Source organism: Rissa tridactyla, chromosome 1 (assembly GCF_028500815.1).
Source record: "Rissa tridactyla isolate bRisTri1 chromosome 1, bRisTri1.patW.cur.20221130, whole genome shotgun sequence".
Lineage (NCBI taxonomy): Eukaryota > Metazoa > Chordata > Aves > Charadriiformes > Laridae > Rissa > Rissa tridactyla.
This window is the reverse complement of record NC_071466.1, coordinates 100,547,636-100,570,767: the sequence shown is the minus strand read 5'-3', so window position 1 is coordinate 100,570,767 and position 23,132 is coordinate 100,547,636. Positions and strand designations below refer to the sequence as shown.

The 23,132-nt window shown below is 41.1% G+C and overlaps 1 protein-coding gene across 2 annotated transcripts in view; it reads right to left on the bottom strand.

Annotated features, from left to right (window-relative positions):
• The window catches only part of DSCAM (DS cell adhesion molecule), a 390,238-nt gene that overhangs the window by 159,079 nt on the left and 208,027 nt on the right, over window positions 1-23,132 (bottom strand). For both annotated transcript variants that reach the window (XM_054212353.1, XM_054212345.1), the window contains exons 4-7: window positions 17,786-18,064; window positions 15,277-15,552; window positions 12,443-12,739; window positions 11,348-11,623 (exon numbers count right to left, since the gene is read on the bottom strand). In XM_054212353.1, the coding sequence (XP_054068328.1) occupies window positions 11,348-11,623; window positions 12,443-12,739; window positions 15,277-15,552; window positions 17,786-18,064 (1,128 nt within the window). The remainder of the gene's footprint in view (window positions 1-11,347; window positions 11,624-12,442; window positions 12,740-15,276; window positions 15,553-17,785; window positions 18,065-23,132) is intronic.

The window sequence follows — 23,132 nt, the reverse complement described above, 5'->3', positions numbered from 1 at the left end:
AACTCTTTAAAGTGGTTGCAATATATGCTAGCCCACTGACTTCCCCAGCAGCAGTTTTGCCAGCGTCCTATTTTTGGGATGCAGGGATAGGTATTTGTGACTATGGTAGTTCAGTTGAATATGTTGGCTACTCTTCCATCAGGAGTAAGAAAGTTTATCGTTAAGGAAGCGATACCAAACCCCGCAAAAGGCAAAGGCATCGTTCAAAGGCACGTTCAAATGCTTGTGTACATGCACATCACGGTGCACAAATCAGATATATTAACTCCACTGTTTCTGTCATAGCTGTTTGATGCCATTTGATGAGAAGTTACGACCATGTGCAGCTGCCACAGAGAGGTAACATCGGGTGCAGGGTACTCATCCTTACAGGCTTCCCCTGACTTCTTCTGAGAGCGTCTCGCTGTCTGCGGCTGTGAGAAGTGCCGCTGCAATCAATTTTTCTCACACGCTGTAATGCCTTTTCCTGACTGCCATCTCTCAGATCACTAAAACCTGTCCTGTTGCGTTTTGAAAATCTAGTAGATCAGGCATACAGAAAAAAGAAACTCGGTATAAATTACTGTGGTTTGTTTGAACTTTGAGCACTGGAAATTAACTGCTTTTTCAGTTGGGGACCTAGTGTCACAAAGTGAGGCAAAATGTCTGCCTGCCTCTTCTAATTACCTTAGCTCAGCTAACGCATTCACACCAGATATTTTGGTTTCTTTGTACATCAGCAGGAAAAGGCCAGATTTCTCCTAGCATTTATTGACAAGCAGTTTAGTATAAGTGGGAATGAGAAATTTTTAAAATGAGACTGTCAAAAGGTTTTGACATAACCTTTCCCCTCGATGAGCACGAATATCTGCTAAATGCCAAGTGCCCCTCTCCTCCCCTGCTTACTGTGTTGGCTAGCACATTTCTGCCCAAATCTTTCTCTTAGTCTCAGGCATCATTACTGAAAGATATGCTAAAATTCACAACAGGGTGGCAAATTGCTTCTGTATTTTCTGCTGAGCGTGTAACAAATTTGAAACAATCTTTCACGAATGAAATGATATCAAAAGTCAGACACCGTATTGCTCAAGGATTATTGCATGCATCCTCACTCTGCGCCTCCCCGCTGAAGAAAACAGGGAGCAAGATCACTAGGTCACATTGAAGTATTTTTCAGAAAATATTGATTTGCAAGGCTGCATTTACCAACTCTAAAATTTAAGTAGCAGCCTGCAGAGCATTTCAGAAATTGGCTAAAATATTTATAGACAGCACATTTTCCCTCTACTGAGGTCTTTAAGATACAGAGGAAACCAACATTTATCTCTGCTTCATAAAATATAATGTATATTCAACCTGCAGCAGCTTGCAGTCCTGACAAGGAGCTTATTTTAAAAACCAGTGTGTAATTTAAAATCAGTACTTTAAAAAACTAAATAGTCCAACGATAACTTTGAATTATTGAAAAATCTTTTTCAGCTACAGTATTTACCAGTTTTTGGCTGACCTAACATAGCAGATAAATTATATTCCTGATAGTTTGAAGAAAAGAACAATCACAAAGAAATCACTTATTAAAAACATAGACTAAAACACACCTGAAGCTGGGCAAATAACTTCTGAAATGCAAAGGTTTCACTATATACCTGTATCTATCTCTGAAGCAAAAAGTTGACATATATATGTGACAGAAGAAAATATCAACCTTGATTAACCAGCATGTGGGTTGGTTTTTTGCGAATTAAAACTGTATCATTGCCGAACAGCACTAGGGAGGGATGTATACTACCTTAACTCTGAGAGAGAAAAGCTACAGTAGGACAAATGTATTTAAAATGCGTTAAATACTTCAAAGCGTGTTGAAGTATTTTCCTTCCCCATAGATGGTTTTAGTTTGACCATACTTCAGAGCTTGTATTTGATTTTTTTGTTAAATTATGATATTTTGTATATAAGGTGCTACATGTTAACAGAGAGAGGGCTGTATGTGTATGTGTGCTTGGGTACACAGAAGGGATGTTTCTTCCTCCACCTACAATGGGCAAAAGGGTGAAAATCTTTGCTTCATGCAATGAAGTGCAATGTCTTGGGAACGCTTTATTGATGAGTGCTTGAATTAAGTGTCTATTTAAGAAGAGGAGCATGGGCCAGCCTCATTAGTGCTAATGCAGGAAGATTTAAATTATGTTTTTGTGCCCTAGCAAGGTCTTCTGTACCTCTGGGAGATTACTGTAAAGGAGGGCAAGGAGGGCTTCCGCGCTGCTCTCCATTAGCAGAGGAACATCTTTAATTTCTTGCCCTTCATTCCATGGGAGTTATTTTGGAAGAAACTACTGAGATGATTCACTAAAACCGAGTATCCTGCAGATAGCCTGTCTCCTGCAGCAGCCTTGTGAACATGGTGTTCCTCTCCTGTGGCTCTGCATAGTAAAATGAAAGTCGTCCTCTGCTTTATCATTAGAAATGGTTCCCTAGTGGATTTTCGTGCATCAATGCTGTTGCAGGAGCTGTGCCAACAGTATAAAATACCTTTGGCAATGAATACTCACAATACACGTCCATTGGCTGACGCAAAGTAATAACCACCAGACTATGTAGCCTGTTAAAGGCAGCCACGTGACCCTAGATTTCATGTGCTGGGAATGCAAAAGCCAAAACTGTTTTGTCTCTGCACAAACCCTAGCCACAATCTAGTCATTTGTAAGTTTTCTCAGCCACCGTTTCTCCTAAACAGATCCATCCTTTGTGGGTTATGGTCTGAGCAATTGAACACAGTCGCTGAAGCATTGGATTTTTCTGCTTCTTTTTTGTATGTATAGAGCCTTATCAGTAGGGCATGTCATTCATCAAGCTATCTGTTAACGGCATTTACTGAGCTGAGCCTCATATCCTGCTCCCTTGTTGTGTTCTAATGTATACCATCTTGAAAAGTGGGAATATCATTCTATTCTTCATGCCATTCTCTAAGTGTATGCATTGAAAAAAAAAAAAAAAAGAACCCGACTAATTCTTGTAATGCCTCTGCTGTTGCACAACATTTCCCTCTACTTGTAGGTTCATTAGTTACCAAAATTAACTCTGTATTCAAACATCTTGAAAATCTTACCACGACAAGTTGTGGTATTTTTCAGGAGCTGTCGCTGGGTGCGGCAGAGCAAATGCTGTGGTGCATATTTCCCAAGGGAGCTTACGAGAAAGCCTTCACCCTTCGCCTTAGTCCCCACTCCCCTTTCCTGCAATGCAACGCTGGTAGCTCACAGGATCCCTGACGCTGTTCTGGGAGCTCCTCCAAAATAAGAGAGGATGTAAAATGTTGTGTAGAAACCAAGAGTGCTTTTATGTCACGTCTCATCCATCTATTGAATCACCTCCTTTCAGCCTCCAATGTGAGAAGAAAAGTGCATGCCCTTATCATATGAAGCACCCTGCAAACCTAGGATGGTGGGAAGCTCAGTTGCCTGCCCAAGGGGATGCATTTGCTATTTATTTTTTAAAAGAGAAAACTGTCTTGATTTGAAGATAAGATAGCAGCTTCAAGAGTATATTAACACAACAAGCATTTACCTGATAAAAAGCCTCATAGCCTTGTAGGCTATGTATCCAGAAGCACCTACCAGTTATTTTTACTATGCTTTTGGAACCTGGTCCACAGCTATTGCCCTTGTTTAGCCCCTATGCAATCTAAAGTGATCTTTGCCCTCAGGTAACACTGTGAAAAGTTGAAACCAACTAAATCACTATAGCTAAAAGTACCAGATTTAGATGAGAGAGGACTTCTACAGAATGATCTCTGGCTCTGAAAATCATTTCCCGTGAGTAATTTGACTGGTTTCACACTACATTCCCTTTCACCTTTATCCTAGGACTATAAACAAGCAACCGATTCTATACCACCCTTCTGTTTCACAGGGTTGATACCGCCTTTTTTTTTGCATGCTATTTTACATATTGATTTGAAATTAGGCCAGCATACTCCAGACCTGCACTATCATGTGCATGCACAGTCTCACTTTCTATATGTACTTACACACACACACTGCTAATAGCTCCCACTTAACTTGATGCAGTAAAGTGCTTAAAATTTTAAAAGCAATTTTGACAAATATATAAGAAAGTATTTCAAATATAAATGACAGAACACATACGATTGGCAAAATAAAGAGCAAGAATGTGCCTTCTTCTAAAACCAAAGTAAAGCTGCATTGTAAGAGAGATAAGAGAGAGAGCTTTTGATAAACCCAAGCATAATATACAGATATTCTGGAACTCCTTAGCCGAATCTCTTATTTGAATATGAAGGCTCATTTCATATTGTTCATGTAATTAATAAACACACACATCCATACACCAACTTAAATTGTGTTTGAAAGGTATAAGGCTGTGCACAAAACCAATGAGTTTTAATTTAGACTTAAGTGAAAAGTTTTGTATTTGTACATACAAATTCCTCATCATGAAGACTAGGATAGTAATGAAACAACTTTAACGTATATTTTTGGGTGACCATTTTCTGCAGCATCAGAGGTGAAGTCAGTAGGAGTACAGTATGTTAGAACTGTACTGCTACAAAATAAGACACTCAACTGCAGCATCCACATGACATGAGCTTTTAAAGAATGTAAGTCAGCTATTTTAATGCAAGGCTAATCTTGAGTTGTTGTATGTTGAATGGCAAAAAATGTACAGACCTGTCAAGTCTCACATATTGAATACCAGACTATTTAATTCTTCAGGTACTTCTACAGGTAAGATGGTGGGGTTCTCACATGAGAGATGTCACTACCAAAGCGTACACTCCCTTAAATCAGGCTGCTGACACTGCTTGCTCCCCGTAACAAGTCCCCATACCCATTACGTGACCTGAGAATGACTGTTAAGTGGATTTTTGTAGGATCTTTTGCACGACTGGACGTTCTCATCCATTCCCACCACACAAGCCTTTCATGATTTCTGCATATGACAACTCCCATCGCTTCGGGAGATCTGAATATTTCTTCCTGAAGAAGTTGCAACAAGCTTGGAGGGATCCAAAGAGATATTGCATGGGAGAATGAAAGAAAGGCAGAAAGTGATATAATGAAAGAAGCATCTGAAGGACCTCGATGCCAGAAGTTTTTTTCTCACTCAAATTATTGGCAAGGCTGAGTCAGTAGGACAGATAAGAAGTTACGTCTTAGATAGGTGCATGAAGCTGAATTCACACTTGCCATAATCCATGCCACAGACTGAAGCATAAACAGATTAGCGGAATGTTTGATGACAGCATACATCATGGTCCCAAGAACCCTTGAAAGATTTCCCCTGATGTTTTTTCCCTTTTGCGCCTGCATATTTTTCACGATCTAAACCAGCCCTCCCTGAACTGATCTGCAATGCAAATCCACCAATAACATTTTATATATTAGAAAAAGCTAGATACTTCCCAGAAAAGATGAAAAGAATCTATTCAGGTAGTTGCAACATGAAGTCATTTAGAAATATCTCCTCTTTGGTTTGCTTGTTTTCTAGAAAGAAACAGGCTGGTACAATTCTTTTACGTGGTTCACAACAGGTGAAGTGCTATCACTTTGGCATTAGGCAATGAGAAGCCTTCTAAATCAATGAGATATATAAGCTCTACAAGATCAGAGACAGTCCTTTTGAACACCGCACTTTTTATTTTAATGATGCTGCACCCGTCCCTCTCAGGGGCTTCTTTTTCAATTAATTTCTGTCAGAGAAGTGTGAATAGCAGCAGGCTGTTTACATGAGAAGTGTGTCCCATGGGACTGATGAAAAGAAAATCATCACTTACTACTGATGGCTTTTACTGTAGCTGAGAAAACTATTACTATAAATTACATAATAAAAAAAAATGGAGATAATGACTCACTTCTGTTTTTAAAATGCTTTGAGATCTACTAAAATGTTGTAGAGGAGAGGCTGCTATTATTATTTTACCGTCTTGCCACTTGAAGGGTTGTTTTTCAATGGAAATATGAAATTTACAGATGGCGTGGGTAATATAACCTCTTTCTTTGTTTGCCAACACTTCTCATTATAAGACTATTCACGTTTGCTTGCCGTTTGACTTTTGTTTGGATAGGATTTTTCCAGGCCAGGTGTCTGCCTCAGGCTGAGTCATTTCAGCTGGAAAGTTTCAGCTACAACCGTTTGGCCATTTCCAAGAATAAGGCGGGAGGATGGAAAAATAGGGATGCAGTATATATTGATCCTACCATTAAAAAAAAAAATACACTGGGAGAATCTAAGAAGTCCCACCTGCTGCACGGTTAACAGCATGGATTTCAAGTTTGGCAGGTGATGGCACTAGCATCAGATATTCTTGCTGTCCCTATGAAAAGTCATCAGAAGGGTGCCCAAATTTTGCAGTCTGAGCAAAACCAAGTAAATAAATAGACAAACCCCCCACAGATATCACAACCTGAGAAGACATTTTCCGGTGACCAGCAGCTAAGAGCTCCCAGGTTTTGAGCAGCACTGATCACATCCTAGCACTACCTTCAGTGTCTGAGTCAGTTCCAGCCACGTGGGGCAGATGCAGTCTGGTGAGATGTGAGGAATCAAAGTAGATGGATTTGCCTCTCCAGGGTTCATACAGCTGCCCATGCTGGGCCCAGGAAGCACGAAAAAAAGTTATTTCAATGCAGAAAGTAAGAAAGGACACGTGGGGGGCAAGGGACCAGAGTAGGGAACCAGCCTGTATTCCTGGGCATGCAGATAGCAGCAGCAAGTGATGGAGCAGAAGCTCAAAGTGGTGTCTAGGATAAGAAAAGGGAATTACAGAATTGAGTTTAGGGGCAGTGGGGGGAACTCAGAAGCTGGGAGCGGGCTTGTGGTGGGATATTTGCAGAGGTGATGAGGGCTGGGAAAGTGGAGTTGGGAAACTGTCTGGGGATGCGAGACTGGGACAAGGAAGCAGTGGGGTGAGGTACGGCACTGACTGAAGGAAGACCCACAGGAAAGGGAGACAGACTGAAACCCAGTGGAGATGGAGAAAGTGAAGACTGGCAGAAAGGGAGAACTGTAACTGGAGGCTGGGAAGAAAGTAGAGGGGCTCTGAAGGGGAAGACTAGTTTTAAGTCATGAGAACAAGGTGCCGAGGAAATGAGGACTGAGATGGGAAAGACGTGGAAGACAGAGTGGTTTTGGAACCCAGAGCAGAAGAGCCAGGATTTGGGCAAGTATGAGCTGGAGAAGACTGAGGAGGACAGGTCATAGTTAGAAGGAATGAACACAAAACTCTGCATCTTCTACAGAATATTCCTACCCTTAGGATGTCTGACTTCAACAGTCCTCTGCCATCAGCAGATGTATATGAACCCCAGTGGCAAACCACTAGAGCTGAGCCAAATGCAGGGTAAGAAACTTGTGCTGATAAGAATAATTCTGTTCTTGGCAAGGACCTATGCAGTATCCTTAGCAATGCTAATCTCGATGATTACTTCTGAGGATGTCAGTGACTACTGTTTCCACTTTGCAGGAGGGGGAGGAAAAAGGGTTCAGCTTACTTCACAAAAAAAGCTAAAAAGAAAATTGCACTGAATGCAGGCCAAAGCAAAACATGTTGAAAGGGTATTATTACAGTTGCAAAGGCAAACAGCCGACAGGTATAAAATACCAGAAATTAAGTATGTAAGTATGGTCGTAGTCACCCCCCCGGTTAGGTATGCATTACAGGGTGGGTGGTTTCCATGCCTTTTTGTCAGAACTCAGAACTGGCCAATTCATTTGTCTAAATATAAAAAAATAATGCCAAGATGGCTTGATTTCCACAAAGCTCCGTTAGGACTCGGGCACGGTTCCAACACAACTATGTCCGCCAAGCAGAAACCTGCATGTTTTCCTGCCAACTTATCCACTCAGCTCTCAGCAGCCAGCTTATGGGATTGCTAGCTTCCAAGATCCAGGTTTTGGGACAGAGACAAGGGACAGGCAAGGGATGGTGGCGGGTGGCACGCCACATCTCTGTGGGACATAATTATTTGGAGCCTGCAGACCTCTGGGGTAGGTGGCTATGGGCACAAGGGCCCCAGTTATTCCTAAAAGATGGGACAACTGGTTTCATACGGTGTCTAATTGATGCTTCTGATCGGCAATGCAAAGAAGTAGCTGGCCTAAGGTCGAATAGCACATAATTGCCCAGCTTCCAGTCTTTTGGCTTCCTGACAGACTTCTAGGTGGGAGGCTGCACAGCAAGGCTCTGCAAGCCCCACTCTTGGGTTCCCTGATAGCCAGGATTTCATTTTGAAGTTATGGTCAAGAAAATTTTTGTTCTCCTATCTGAGATCTTACAGTGAGTTCCAAAGAATGCCCTCAAAAATTTTGCTCTCATTTGGATGTTTGTAAATCTCAAAATACTCTACAGAATGGGCAGCACAAATGGTGTATTTGATTACATGCTCATGCTGTTGCATATATTTATTTGGATGCTGCTTTTAGCAACTCCCCACTAATGACAGAACAAGGATACTTCATGTCCTGGAGAGTTTGGAAAGTGGGCAGTAAATGTGGCAGAGGACTGCAGTCAAGAAAGGCCAGTTGTATGCATAATGCAGATAAATGCAAATTCTGTATTCACCTTTGTCACAGTTCTCTCAGACAATACTAGTTAAATGACTTAAACCTGTCTTTCCCAGGGGGTTGCTAAGCTGGGTAATGTGACTGATCCGAAGAAGGAAAAAGAACTCTCAGAAGCAACTTCATTTCAATGGGAGCAGAGCTTTGGACATATAGATGCTATATAACAGCAGGTAAACTGGAAATATCAAGCCGTAGGCTTCTGAAAGTGAACGTACAAAATTTTGTTGATACTTTTAAGCTCAGTCAGTGCCTCAGTTGCCATTTGCCAAAACGGTCCTGATCACCCAGGTGGGTTGGGTGACTGGTTTGAGGTCACCTGGGAAGCTTGTAGCAGAAATGAGAACAAACCAAAGGGCTCATGATGTTGAAGATGTGCAATAATTCTCCCTCTCTTTCTCTGGAGAAGAAATAAGTATACTGATGGTATGAGAAGCTGAACTATAAATAAGGATATTTGGGCACTGATATTAACTCCCCTTATAATGTCATATTTCAGAGTACTTTTAACCTCCAGTATGAAAGCTGGGACATATTTTTTTATTTCTCGGAATCAAATATAAGTGCCTGAAAACTCATCACATTAACTTTGGAATCTATAAAATGAAAAAGCAGTAATATTTTAAAGCAACAGACCCCTTTTGACTCTTCACTAATATGTTAGATAAAATTACTACATAGTTACAGAAGAAAACAATATATAGCCATCTAAAAACCACTGACCTCCAGCTACAATAGCAGAACCTTGAGAATTGTTCAGATCTGACATACAAAGCTCACCTTTGACATTTTGGGCTTAACATATGAGGACAGGCTATTAACCTTTTTTTAAATAACAGTGTCTTGTCAAGGCTGGGGCATGATGAAGTAGCTAGGGCACTTTGCAGCCAACTTTGGCAACTCCAGATCAATAGGTATGAGCCACACTGACACATTTGCTTTGTATGTGCCATGGATCACTTTTCAGGTGCCACGGATCACTTTTCATGCTGCAACTTCCACTGCTCCGATGCATCTACCTTGAGAAGCATATGCAGGATGCGGGTGTATCACAGGTGTGGTGGCAGCTCATCCCACTGGCACTCTCCAAATGTGCCACACGTTTATACAAGTTATTCAGAGCATATTCAGTCACTGTTTGAGACTTCTGACCAGCCAAAGGCCCTGGCAGCTGAATATCCAGAAATGTAGTAGAATACCTTCAAGGAAGTCAAATCATTGACAAAAGCTACAGTTCAATCAAAATTGATAGAGCTGGCAATCTGCTTTCTGAGGGAGAGATTGTCAAGTTTGAAATTGTAACCTAATGGAAGAAAAAACAGTATTGCACCTGAGGTACCAGCTAGCATTCTCAGTGACCAGTAATGTTTTGATTTAAATGCCCAAGGTGTAAAGATAGACTGCTGGATTATTTTTTTTTTGTCTTGCTACATAGCCATTTGAAGAACGGTATCATTTAAGAGGCAGCATTCCCCACCAGATTTACCATGTTGAACTGTTGGTGCAGTAGAAACACAATTACTAATTTGACATTCAGTTCCTAAACTGCATCAACAGATCTGTGATATTATTTTATTACCAAGCAAGGTACCACATACATGAAAAGAAATGGTGACGTTAGCTTTTTATGCCACAGCATGTGACCAGTGCCCCTCATGGTCTCAGGTGTGTGAGATGTCATGCCTTTCAGAGTCCAAATTGCTAGTGGCTTAAAGCTAATCCCCTAAACTCTTGAAATAATTAACAATTACACCACTCCAGACTGAAAACAAGAAAGGGCTAGACAAACAGAACAGAAAGAAGTTAAATATCGTATGTCTATAACAAAGTCATTTTACCTTAGTGGCCTCCTCTGTATCTTATCCAAGAACAGATAAAGCTTCCTTCCTTTCTCTCCCCCCTCCATGCTCCCCCACCCCCCACCCCCCTCAAAAAAACCCAAAAAAACCAAAACCAAAAAAAACAGGAAAAGTTTCTAAGAACTTTAGGAACAGTGAAATTATACCTCAATTCTTCCTACAGGTTCACATGAAGTGCACTATTTAGTGGCCCCATTGCTCAAAACTAGGTATTACTGCAATCAGGTTTTCTGTCTTTTGTGTTCTTCTGAATAGGTCTGAACGTTGCCAATATCAGAATAGTCAGAACACAATGCAAAAAAATACCTATTCTCATCAGTTGCTGAAGTCTTTCAGGGCCATCTGAACGTCCTTTTTTGGGACTATTTGAATGGATTTTAAGCATCCTATTAGAATTTCAAGTCACCTTTATTTACAGTGCTACCTTTCTAAGCATCAAGAACACTCAGAAAAGCACACTTAAGAGGAAAGCAAGGTTAATGCTTTTAGTTCCTGTCTCTGCTTATTGGCAGAAACACAAACATTAAATTTTACTCTTATTTTTTTAAAATCTGGAAAGACACTGGGTAATGAAAATGTGAACTTTGCTGTCCATCAGAGAAACAGTCACCAGTGAAACTTAGGTGACAAAACATTAATCTACTGATTTAGTTGTTGTAGTGAAAACTGCTCACGCAAAGCTTGCTTCTGCAAGGCTTCCATTTAGAACGCAATACTTTGCCAGCTGAATGAAGGGGGTTAAAAGTCAAGAGAGAACAAGACACAGTGACTGACTAGCACCTATGTCATCATTAAAAATAAACACAAATCTGGACTAACCTTCTTAAGTGCTCATTATCTAACTGCCAGGACAATCCTATGTGTGCAATTTGCGTTTCCATAAACAACACAGCTATTAGCTTGGCTCTAGTTTTCTGAGTTGACCTCACCTTTTACTGTCACATGCACACTCTGGCTGGTGGAGAGTTGGGGTTGAACGAGGACATTGCATGTGTATTCGCCCTCGTCCACTTCCTTCTGCACATCTGAAAGCTTCAGTGTCCCATTGTTCTCAAATGCCACTTGGCGATGGTTAAACGGTAGCAGGTTAGAGTTTTTGTACCACTTGATGGAGTAATATGGGTAGCCGATCACACGGCAGTGGATGTAGGTGTCCCGTCCAGCTATTGCTGTGATGTTCTTCATTGGTCGAATGCTTGCTGGCCCTAAAAAGGTAAAAAGAAACTCTTGAAAACAATTCAAAGGTATGTTTGCTTAAGGAAACACGCATATAATTTTTCTGAATATAAAAATGTTAACAACATTTACAGATGTGGCTCACACAACACTTCTTAGCATTTGACAGTCTTTGCTTTAAAAGCTACTTAAGCAGTTTTCCTAATCTTTATATGCTCTAGTTTTTCTTCACCCTGCAGCATACATACTAATTATGTGGGGATATGTGTTTGCGTTATCCAACACTTGCCTGATAAAATCTTCGCTGCATTACAAATTAAAAGGCTGAGGATGATTTAATTAATGCGAAATACTAAAACTGATACAAAGCTAGAATCGTGTTACACGTGAGAACACTGACAAAGGTAGCTGCTTTTTTTTTTGACGTATATAAAGTATAATACCATGAGGATGGGTATTATGCCATGTAGAGCTAGAAATGCAAGCTAAAGTACTGTATACATGAATAATTACAATGAATGTTGGACAAGTAAAGGAGGAAAGGAAAAGAAAAAAAACCCATGCACAGAAGCACTAAAGTAAAGAAACTGTGACCTAATAGAGATGAGTATAGGAAAAATAGACTACAGAACACAAGGCAAAGGGTTCTTCCAACATTTAACCATACCATACACTTTCTAGATGGGGCTGGAGAGGCAGGGTGGGAAAAGAGAGCGGGGAAGAAAAGGAGAGGAAAAACATTAAGTTGATTTTGGCATTCCAAGACTCATTTCATCACATGCAACAATCTTCTTTCTCCACTACAATGAGTTATGTGTGTTTTTTTGAGGAGCTGATTTGACAAGCACCTCTTACGTTTATTCGAGCCTGGTACAGGACGACTCCAGCAGAGTTGTTGGCAGTACAGCGATAAACTCCACCATCTCGGACCTGAGTGTTAGAGATATTCAGGTAACTGACCACGTTGCCTTCGGAGGTGATAATCTGGCTGATACGATGACTGCCGTCCTTCACAATGGGATCTTCATCCAGTGTCCAAGTGATCGTAGGCAGAGGAGTCCCCTTCACGTTGCACATAAGGGAGACTGGCTCTCCTGGGCTCACCACTTTCTCACTGAAGGCAGAAATGATTTTGGGAGTTCCATCTGCCAAGGGAAAGAAAAGCAGAAGAATAGTATTTACATGGTGTAAAGCTTGTTCCCACTATCCTGGAGCCTATCACATGAGCCAAGGTCTTTTTTAGAACCAATGCAAACAACTGTGTTCCAGGATGTAAGCCTAATTATTGAGAGAGTGGAACAAATTCTGGTAGTAAAGTACTTAGATGATCCTTTGCTTACTGCAGGTTTCTTTTTCATCTTCTGAGAAACCTGGTACTGACCCTGCCGAAGGAAAAGCACTCGAATAGATGGACCAGGGCTCTGCACAGCTATATAAACTGCCAGGTTCTTGCAGAAAATAATTGAAGCCATACACAGTTCATCACAAAAAGCATACAACAAAACCTCAACACATTTGGAATTTTTCTTCTCCTGGTAGATTGCAGCTCCTTGGAAAGCTAAGGATGAATCCTGTTGGCAAGAGCCAGGCATAACTTGCATAGGCTAATTTCACACAGCTGTGCCAATGCAGTTTAGTTCTGACCCACAATACTCCATTTAGAAAAGTAATAAATTAAGCTTTTCTGAATACAGATTGCCAGTAACAGCAGTGATGCCAATTTCTTTCTGTGGTCATTTTGTGATACAGATAAATATTCCTGTGAAATGAGAGCATTAAAATGCTTTCTCTTGTGATCTGTGTCACAATCTACTCAGCCTCTACCACGCAAGTGAATAAAGAAAATGGATCAAGACAGAAACTTCAAGATTGCAAGGAGGGAGCAGGAGTAAATAACCACCTATCCAGAGAGTGCAGCAGGGTAACATTTAGGAGAGCCAACACTCTGCTATTACTTAGGAAGTTCTTTCTGAGATCATGCAATGCATGTTTGTTGTCCCTTGCAAATCATACTTTCAAAGCTGTATCTAGAAGGAATTTCAGCGTAATTGGGAGCAAAAGGCCACACGCCACGAGCAGTATGCAGAACACAGGAAGCAATCCAGTCCGAAGTTTGGACAACAGCGCTGCAGGCTATTGTCTGGTTTTAAAGAGCCAAGTGGCAAGTAAGCTAGCTTCAGTGCTCCTACAGTACTAATGCCCGCCAGAAACAGAAGGAAAAGGTGCCTCATTTCCTAGAGAGAGACCAAAGACACTTGAAAACTCACCTTATACTCGAAGCCCTTTAAAACAAGCCCTTCAGTTTTGCACAAGACAGAGGATGTCAGGACAGGACTGATGAGTCTCATGCTCTGTGTGATGCACTGCTTCCGCACACTATGTACTGTCTCTTCACGTACACTCTGCTATGTATTATGTATATGTCTGGGAGGCTTGAACCATGATTACTCCTCTGGAAATTACAATTCTTACATTGCAATTTCCATGCAACATCACCCAGGAAACTGAGGGAACTGGCACAATGCGTGCAAGACTCCCCACAAAACATGCTGAATCACAGCAGAATTAAAAACAGGGCTGCAAAATTGCCTTGCTTGACACATAGTAAAAAACATAAGGCACTGCTGCTCTTAGGCTGCTGAAAGACCTTAGCAACCCTGGAGGAGCATTTGATTTTATTTCGCTTCATAATTTTCTCCTCTGCCCTCCTCTCCCTTTCATTTCTGTCCCATCAGATATGTGACAGAGTTCTAATTTATTTATATATTTTCATATCTGACTCTTTTCCTTTCCTGTGCTGTATATTAGATACTGTCATCCCTCAGAAAACAAAACAGCAGCAATGAAAAAAAGCTTTTTATCCTAAAAAAAAGCTGACACAGGACCAATAAATCTGTGACTGTGCACACTATGTACCACTGTCACCCCTCCTCCTCTTTTTTTTTTTCTTTTTTAATTCAAGTGACAGGCTTTTTTTGGAGATGAAAGCAGACATTATTTTCCCAGTGAGACCTGAGTGTCTTTGAAATCTTTCCTGCTGTTGCTCTCTGATAACCTGCACTCTCTCAACATCATGATAGATTATCAATATGCTCTTTAGGCTTTCTTAGTCACGGGATACGGTTGCCGAGGTAACTTGGTCCAGGCAGGTAATCTCTTCTTTTTCTGTAAAGACTCTAAAAATAGTGTCCATGCCATGACTGCACTACAGCCTCATTAGTGAACTGGCTCTGTACAAATGGGTGACTTTCCTCACTTGATTATCACGTAGAACATTGTGTCAGTTAGTTAAGATGATCTCCAAGCCTTCAGTTGATACACCTAAGCAGAAAAACCATGCCCAGAATATGCTTGGAGTTGAATACAGATGTCTCATGTCTGGCTGAAAAGGTAATGTAAAAAATCAGCAGCACCACCACCATCCACCCTCACCCAAAAAAAAAAAGTTAAAAAAGAAAAAAAAATTGACTGGAAGGACTGCTCGGAGGGATTTTTGTTTTCAAATCAATTTTTTCATTCCATTAGTTTTTGCTCAGAGTGGGGCACAATAAACACCACTGACAGTTCATGAGAACCCTCTTCTCTTGTTAGGGTCTACTATCCCTCAGTATACAATGATGGCACTAAAGATAACATATTTATTATTATGGAGACCAGAATCATTAAAGAGGTAGCGACTGACCTTCTAGTACCACCTGAACATAGTCTTGAGCGGACATCTTGTCCTTGCGCACAAAGCACTGGTAAGCTCCACCATCACTCTTGGCCATGCCATCCATAATAAGGTTCTCCCGATTGACGCCAGTGATCCGGACATTGTTACCAGGGTTGATGATTTCACCGTTACGATACCAGGAGAGCTCCTGGTCCTCGGTTCCCGTCACGCTGCAGGACAAGGACACTTGACTACCAACGCTGCTTTTTACTTTCCGTGGGCTGATCGTGGCTTTTAGTGGTTCTGAAAATTTGAATCAAAACAAGGCAGAGGGAAAGGGAAATAGACAACATTAAGTATACGTGCGCATTTATGTGCAAGTAACAAATTCAATCGCAATTAAGGGGAACAACAAAAATCACCTCCATACCCTTCTGACAACTCCTCTCCCTCCCCCCCGAAATAAAACCCAAAAAACCAAACCCAAATCAGATGACTGTGCTAAACAAGCATTTTTGACACCAACATCCATGACACAAAACACGTATCTATAGGGGTAACCTGTTTGGTACATGATATAATCCCATGCCTAAATGAACAATAAGCGCAGATCTAATGAGTAACACCTTTGGTGCTAAGGGCCCTCAATTTTCAGGATGGTAGGATGTTACTCCACATTAGTTCAATGTGTACCTTTGAACTAATGTGTTAGGTGCATTCCTGAAGCTCATCTTCTGGTTTAATTTCCTGCAAAGGAACCCCATTTAGATGTTCCAACACCACTCCCTGATGTGAACAAGTGCAGCAAAGGGTGGAAGATCCACGCTAAAATGTTAACAAAAGTACACCCATAGATATTCATCAGATCTGTCCACGTGGAAATGTCTTTGTGTGGGGGCTCACTAGATTTTCTGTTTTGACATGGGAGGACTACAATATTTTCAAGTCAGCCTTAAGAAACAGTAGGACATAGGTAATGCAAGTTTTGTATAGTAAAAAAAAGAGGATGAACAATGTTGAAGAAAAGTCATAAACATAAATGCAAGGAAAACAATCTTCTTCCTGTCACCTAACAGTTATCGGCGTTACTGAATGCAGACCTCATCTTATGCTTTGTATATATTGGTTTGATTTCCTTATAAAGATAAGGGACTACTATCACCACTGATATCATCTCTGCTACTAAATACATACCATCATATTTATTTTTTTACCAGCGTGCATACACACATACACACACATGTATACACACACTTACACATGAAAATTGCCTCAGCTAACTCATTCACTTTACTGAACTTTTTATAACACAGAGGTTGGAATAAATCTTTAGTGGCCCATTGGGAACAGAGGCCTGGAAAAAACCACACAGGTCAGTGGTCCCAGGCATTCTGGGTCACAGTAATGTATGTAACAGACCTTTCCTCTACAGTGGTCCAGAGCAGCAGTTAATCTGTGCGCATATGCATCTTACAAGTCACTGAATATCTCTATTTCCTATCCAAAATACCACAAAGGCTCAAAACTGTGAATGACCCATTAAACGAAACAGACACACTCAAGTGCATCACCAATATCTCAGAGCCATAATGATGCCAGAAAGTGAACCACATCCTCCATTGCAGAGGAGAGTAAAACTCCTTTGCCCAACTGTTGCTTCCTGACAACAGATCCAGAAGATATCTACTGGCTGTTTGACCACTGAGTCAGTAAGTAAAATATATCACCAGGCACTGAGGATACTTTCGGTATCACTAGCAATTCGATTACATCACCCCTCTGGAAGTCTTAACTTTGTATCATACAAGGCAGACTGAATTCAACAAATCTTTATGAATACATTTCGAAGCAAAGGTCCTCCGTTATAATTCACGAATTACGGATCTTTGATCTTGGTTTTATTTTGCCCAAATACATTATGTGTAATTATTTGTGAAGACATTTTTATGGCCTGAACTATTAACAAACTTCTCCCTTTTCAGTTTGCTAGTCATGTTGTATAGGTGGAAACATTACTTCACAAAGCATTATTTCTATTCCAGGAAATAAATTTTTTTTTAACAATAGAAGAATAACACTTTTCCAGTGCAGTGCTTCTGAGTAATAATTATCTTTGTAGAATTTGTGAAACATTCAGAATATTCACACATGAATACTCAACTGAGGGGAGGTATGAGTATTCAATATTACCGAACAGCATGAGTCATGGCTATGAGAGTTTGGCAGCTTTATTCATGAGAACATTTGCAATTTCTTTTTAAGCATCCAATTCAAGCTTCTAAATTACATATCCTCCATGTGATAAATTATATAGCTACATTAGAAATTGCATCTATTTGCACTTCTGATCGCTCAGTTGTCCAACTAACTCATCTCCACAGAGCCTACTTTCTGCCGCTCCACAACTTCGAGAAGTTTAAGCATTGCTAAAATAAAGTAACAAAACAGAAGGTACAGCAAGATATGGCAAAATCTTCCCTCACGCAAACACCCAGGCATGAAGTGGCCTGAGATCTTCACTCAGTCCAGGACTTACGTTTTACATACAGTCGCCCTATCATCTCGGCAGTCCCATAGTTGTTCCACACCTCGCAGACGTAGTTGCCTGTGTCCGAGGGACGCGTGTTCTCGATTAGCAGACCCGTAACTGTCTGCCGAAACCTGCTGTCAGGCTCCCAGGGAACGTTGTCCTTCAGCCAACGATACTTTGGTGCGGGGTGCCCTGATGCTTTGCAAGGCAGCTCCACTCGCTGTCCTGCCATGGCTTTACGGTGGTCAAACCCATCTAGAATAGATGGAGCTGAATTCGCTGGATCTGAAAGAACAAACAGCAGTTTTCAGTGGGAGCATTAAAATTCTTTCATTCACTAAGCAATATGCCTGCATTTTTTGACTCACTAGCGCATCTTTTTATGTACTACTGTTTGCCATTGTGACCCAGCCATCGGTCTGTAATATCTCAGTAGTGGTGGCTGGGATCCAGCAGCACGTACTACTGAAGCATCTCATGACTACTTGGAAATCCTCTCACTGGATTTTTTCCAGGTGGCAACCATTTCTCTGGTCACACTTTATGCCCCCTATCAGAGGAATGGAGAGCCAGAAATGTGTTGCCTTAACAATTATTACTGTTATCCCTGCACTACTCGACTAGAATGAAGCCAACATATTCTCCACGCTTCTTGGTGGTCTGAAGGCTTTGAATTAAAGAAGCGATTTATTCCCTTGTCAGGAGAGAAATGGACAAAGACACGGGAATTTCTATCTGCAGTCTAACTGACAGACAAGCCTTTTCTTCTTCTCTGGAAAAAGAACTTAACACGACAAGACCAACTTACAGCTTAATGCTCCAAATTTCTGTGCTCAACTAACTGAGAAAAGCAACTGTCAGACAAACACACTTGTGTAGCATCTGGCATATATATATGTATCTCACAGAAGTCTGGCAGAGTGCCTTCACCAGAGGTGCATGTCCCCCACCAGAAATAGTACTCTGATTTCTGCTTTTTAAGTTTGAAAACGTTTGGAGGAAGAGGCTGATGTGATTTACAGTTTTGTGCAGCATGTTGGAGGCCCATCGTGGAGCTACTGCAACATAAATACTGAACAATAAATCAGCAAATATTCATCTAAGTATCTTCTCATCACATGCCTAACTTTGCTAAGACTTCTATCTCTCAAAGAAACTCCACATGCTGATCAACTCCTTTGACTCCTATCTGACACAGCTGACTCTTTTTGGGTATAGCTACATCATAGTTGCCTGGGTTCAGGTGTGATTGCAACCATTTTGATATTTTCAAGTGGTCTTTGATTTAGCTAGCTCAGGTACTGCCCACGGGGCAGCTGCAGCAGGTTCCTTTTAGGAGCTGAAGAGATTTAAGGAGCAGTTCATGGTGAATTGAAGCTACTGAAGCAAAAGTGTAATCAGTACCTGAGCTAGTTAGCTTAAAAACTAGCTTAGATATATCTTCATGAACTGCAGCCACACTTGGGAGGGTAGACTTGAGAACAAATAGTTAGAGGCACTATGCAAGTTACACTGTCGATCCAGAAACTGAAATTGTGATGGTAAACAAATGAGCTATGTAAATTTTGTGTAAATATCTAGATAAAACCCTAAATGCCAAGTTCAATGAAAGATGACCACAGAGATTTTTCTGCTCTCTAGGTGCCAGCAAAAAGTCGAGCCACTGAAGGCAAAACCACATTCAGTTTACAGCAACTTACTGTCTGTCTCATTAGAAACATGTCAGCCGGTAGTTAAACAAATGATTTCGCATGCATCAGTAGCCTCAAGGCCCATATTTGGCATCAAGATAGGGTATATTTTTGAGCATGCCATGCTGTTTATGTCTGGCTTAGTGAAAGCACAATCTGCCAGGATGCTACTGGGAAGGCCAATGTCAATTTGACTAATTGATTAGCCAGCTCCTTTCTTGCCTTTTGGGTCATCAGGCATCTATGTTTTCAGCTCATAGATTCTTTTGTGCAGCATGAGACATTAACTCAGTAAAAATGTAAGCATGCAAGAAATTACATCTCTGGCTCTTAGGAAAGTTTACATCTACATGAAATCAATTTCTTCAATTGAAAGTAATAATTAAATAATAAAAAAGTAGAACTGACTTTTAAAGGTATAGTCTGTGCATTCCTACTCAAAACTCACAGTAGCTTCATATCTTCTCCGTACGCTTTAACTTCAAAAGACCTTATGAAGGATACATGTGGTCCCATTTTCAAATCTTTAAGTACAAGAATACAAAGTACCACATGAACTCCAAAACAGGATGGGGGCCACCAGGGGGGAGGAATTAAAGTAATGATGAGGAAAAATTGTGGCTAGTAAATATCACACTCCAACAGCCTCCTGGTTTGCTTCAGAGAACCACATATGCTTTGATGCTGGGCCCAGGCGAAGTGCAAAATCACCTCAGACAACAAGCTGACGGTGAGAGCGAAACAGCCGCTGCCCTCCTGCCCCCATGCCTAGGCAGAAGCCCGGGAAGCCAGGTGGGCTAACCCCAGGAGCTGGGGGCTACGGCAGCAAATGCCACAGGAGGTACAGCCCCCTTCTGCAGCTACCATTTCTCACCCTTCAAGAACGGCATACCAGTCCCTGGATCCTCTATCCCAGATTCACTTGGCATCACTTTTTCCCTTCTCAAACTGAGCCTTGGCAGGAGCAGCCCAGCCTGGAGTCCCATCTGCGGAACAGCTAAATTGGGATTTGCCTATACACTTGAGAAGCCTTGAGCTGGTTCTTATAGAGGAGATATTTAAAATATATTCAGGGCTACACCAAATATGATTCCGGTAACCTGCTTTCTTGCACTCATATGTTTAAATGGATGGTAAAAACATTTCTTTGGGATGTCCCTGAAACAGACTCCAATTTAGAGCTCCTGCATTGCATATATTCCAGTTAAGGTGGGGGGGGGGGGGGGGAGGAAGCAAAAAGGAAAAAAAAACCACAATAGAAAACCCAGGGTTCATTTGCAATTACCCGCAATAAGGCAAACAGCAAAGTAACATAACCCAATCCCAATATGTGCTGTGGATTCCTTTGAATGATTATTTTACTATGCTTTAACAGTCAGCAACAAATGACTTCTAGCAAGGACAATGGTGGAAAAACTAAGGAAAAATACTGTTATAAAATATTCTACTTCATATCTCCTTTGAAGGACAGAGCAAGAAACTCATTATGCTTTCAAAATCATAAGGATTTTTTGGAGGATGGTAGTTAAGAAATGGTAAAGATTTTGGGAGCCTGGATTCATGTCTAGACAAAATTATTTTTGAAAAAGCATACTATAATGTACATTAGAAGAATATTCTGTAGCATGTTAATGGCCTTAGTTTTAATTTTGTTTAGAAAGGCCACATGATTTCAAGGAGCTGTTCTTACTCCAAATGAAATTTGGAACTTTGCTTTGGTCATAGGCATACTAATTATTCAAATGTGTATTTGCTATTATATGCACGATACCTTTCTCACTCTTTCAAACAATAACAAAGCTTAACTCGTATTAAAAATGTGGCCAAGAGACTGTGATCAATATCTACCACAAACTCCTTCATCCCCAAATAAGCAAAGAATATTTATGGACGTAAAAGGCAGGCAAAAAAGTAGGTCTCATGCAAGCAGACCTTTCACAACTATGTTCATGGATTCTCTGATCTCAGTTCTTAAAGGACACACAAATTCAAAATATAAATTCCAGTAAAGAAAAAAAGAAAACCTGTTAGAGAAATATTAAGAGACAAACTGTCCATAATTGCTGCACTTCTTCAATAGACGACACGACTGAAAATCAGAACCCACTATAGGTCTTAAAGAGAACAATTAACCCCGTTGAATTAAAAAGCCAGCTATTGCACACAGGTAAAATTTCCTATTTTGATTTGGTCTGTGGAGGAGGACAGAAAAGAGAACTCCAGACAGAGCACATATTTTAGAATGCTTGTCCCAAATTACAAACAAGATAGAGCTTTCATTTTTCCCCTTTTGTTCAGCGAAATAATCCGAAACTTTCCTGTGGTAACCAAGATACAAGCCTGATTTTATTTATGTTTCCAGTGGCTCAGTCTTAGCATGATTTCATACGGAAGCAGACCATATTACAGAGCCAGCTAGAAGGATAGGACCCTGCCTATCCTTATAAGACCAAAGCAGGCAGATTATTGTGCAGGAAAACTACTTCTTCATCTGGCTGGGAAAAGCAGAGGCAAGAGTTTTACCCACAGGGGACACATATCAAAGGAAGAAACTCCTGGATCTGTCTGGTAAGTGATTCTAACCTGAACAATCACACTATTTTTTTTTATCATTAGTATATTTAAGTACTGACTTGTGTGTTCAGAGGGCTCCAGAATCTTTCAGCAACGAGGGCAGGAAGTACATTACTAATGCAAAACCTTGTGCCCACCTTTGTCTCCTTTAGGGTTCTCTGAGGGAGAGCTGAGACCTAATCACTAGCTTTTTTTTTTCTGACAAAAAGACCAAAAGACAAGAGGATAATGTCAAAAGGAGAATGACCCCACTGACTGTTAGATTGTGAAGGTCACCATACCTTGACTGACCTTTAGGGTTAAGATTTAGGGTTTAGGGCAACTTAGTAATAGTGAAAAGGAGAAAGAGCTCTGTGGGGCTTTCAGTGGGATGGTAAGCATGTCTTCTGTACGGCAAGGATGCAGGGAGAAAGAAGAGAGAGTCTGGGATACAGTCTTCGCTAACTCTATGGATGTGGGAATACAATTGCAGATTTGCTCAGGTGCAAACACTGGGTGCAGTTACAGGTACCAAGCAAATGAGGGAGAGGAAGGGGAGATGGAGAAGAGCTAATTCTATACAGAGATGTTTGAGACCAAATTCCAAACCCAGGCCTGGGGTCTGCTCCCCCTTCTCACCTCACCCACAACTGGCACCTCCTCTCACTGAGACCAAATGGGGAGAAGGTGGGACTTGAGCAGCACCATACTGACAGCCCTAACTATCTGGGGGATGTGAGGGGGGAACCCAACAGTCCATCACACACACAACAATCAGGAGATGATTTACAAGGAAGAGATAAAATACCTCACCTACCTTCTTATTTTTCTACCTGCTGCACAAGGCCATTTGTCCTGGGACTCAGCTCTGCCCATGGACAACCACCAGCAAAGCCTCCCATCTGCCTAGAGCACCCTGGGTGGCCTGGCACAGGTCACGTAACCCTTCTGATTGGAAAGCTTTCCTGGGAGCAAGGGAACACACTGTTTTCCCCAGGGAAGGAGTGTGATGAATGAAAAGGAAGGCTGAAATGCTAACCTGAGACCCCTGCAGTGGAAATATCTATGGCTGAGCTAAATGTCCTGAGTTCCTGCTATGGTTAACAGAG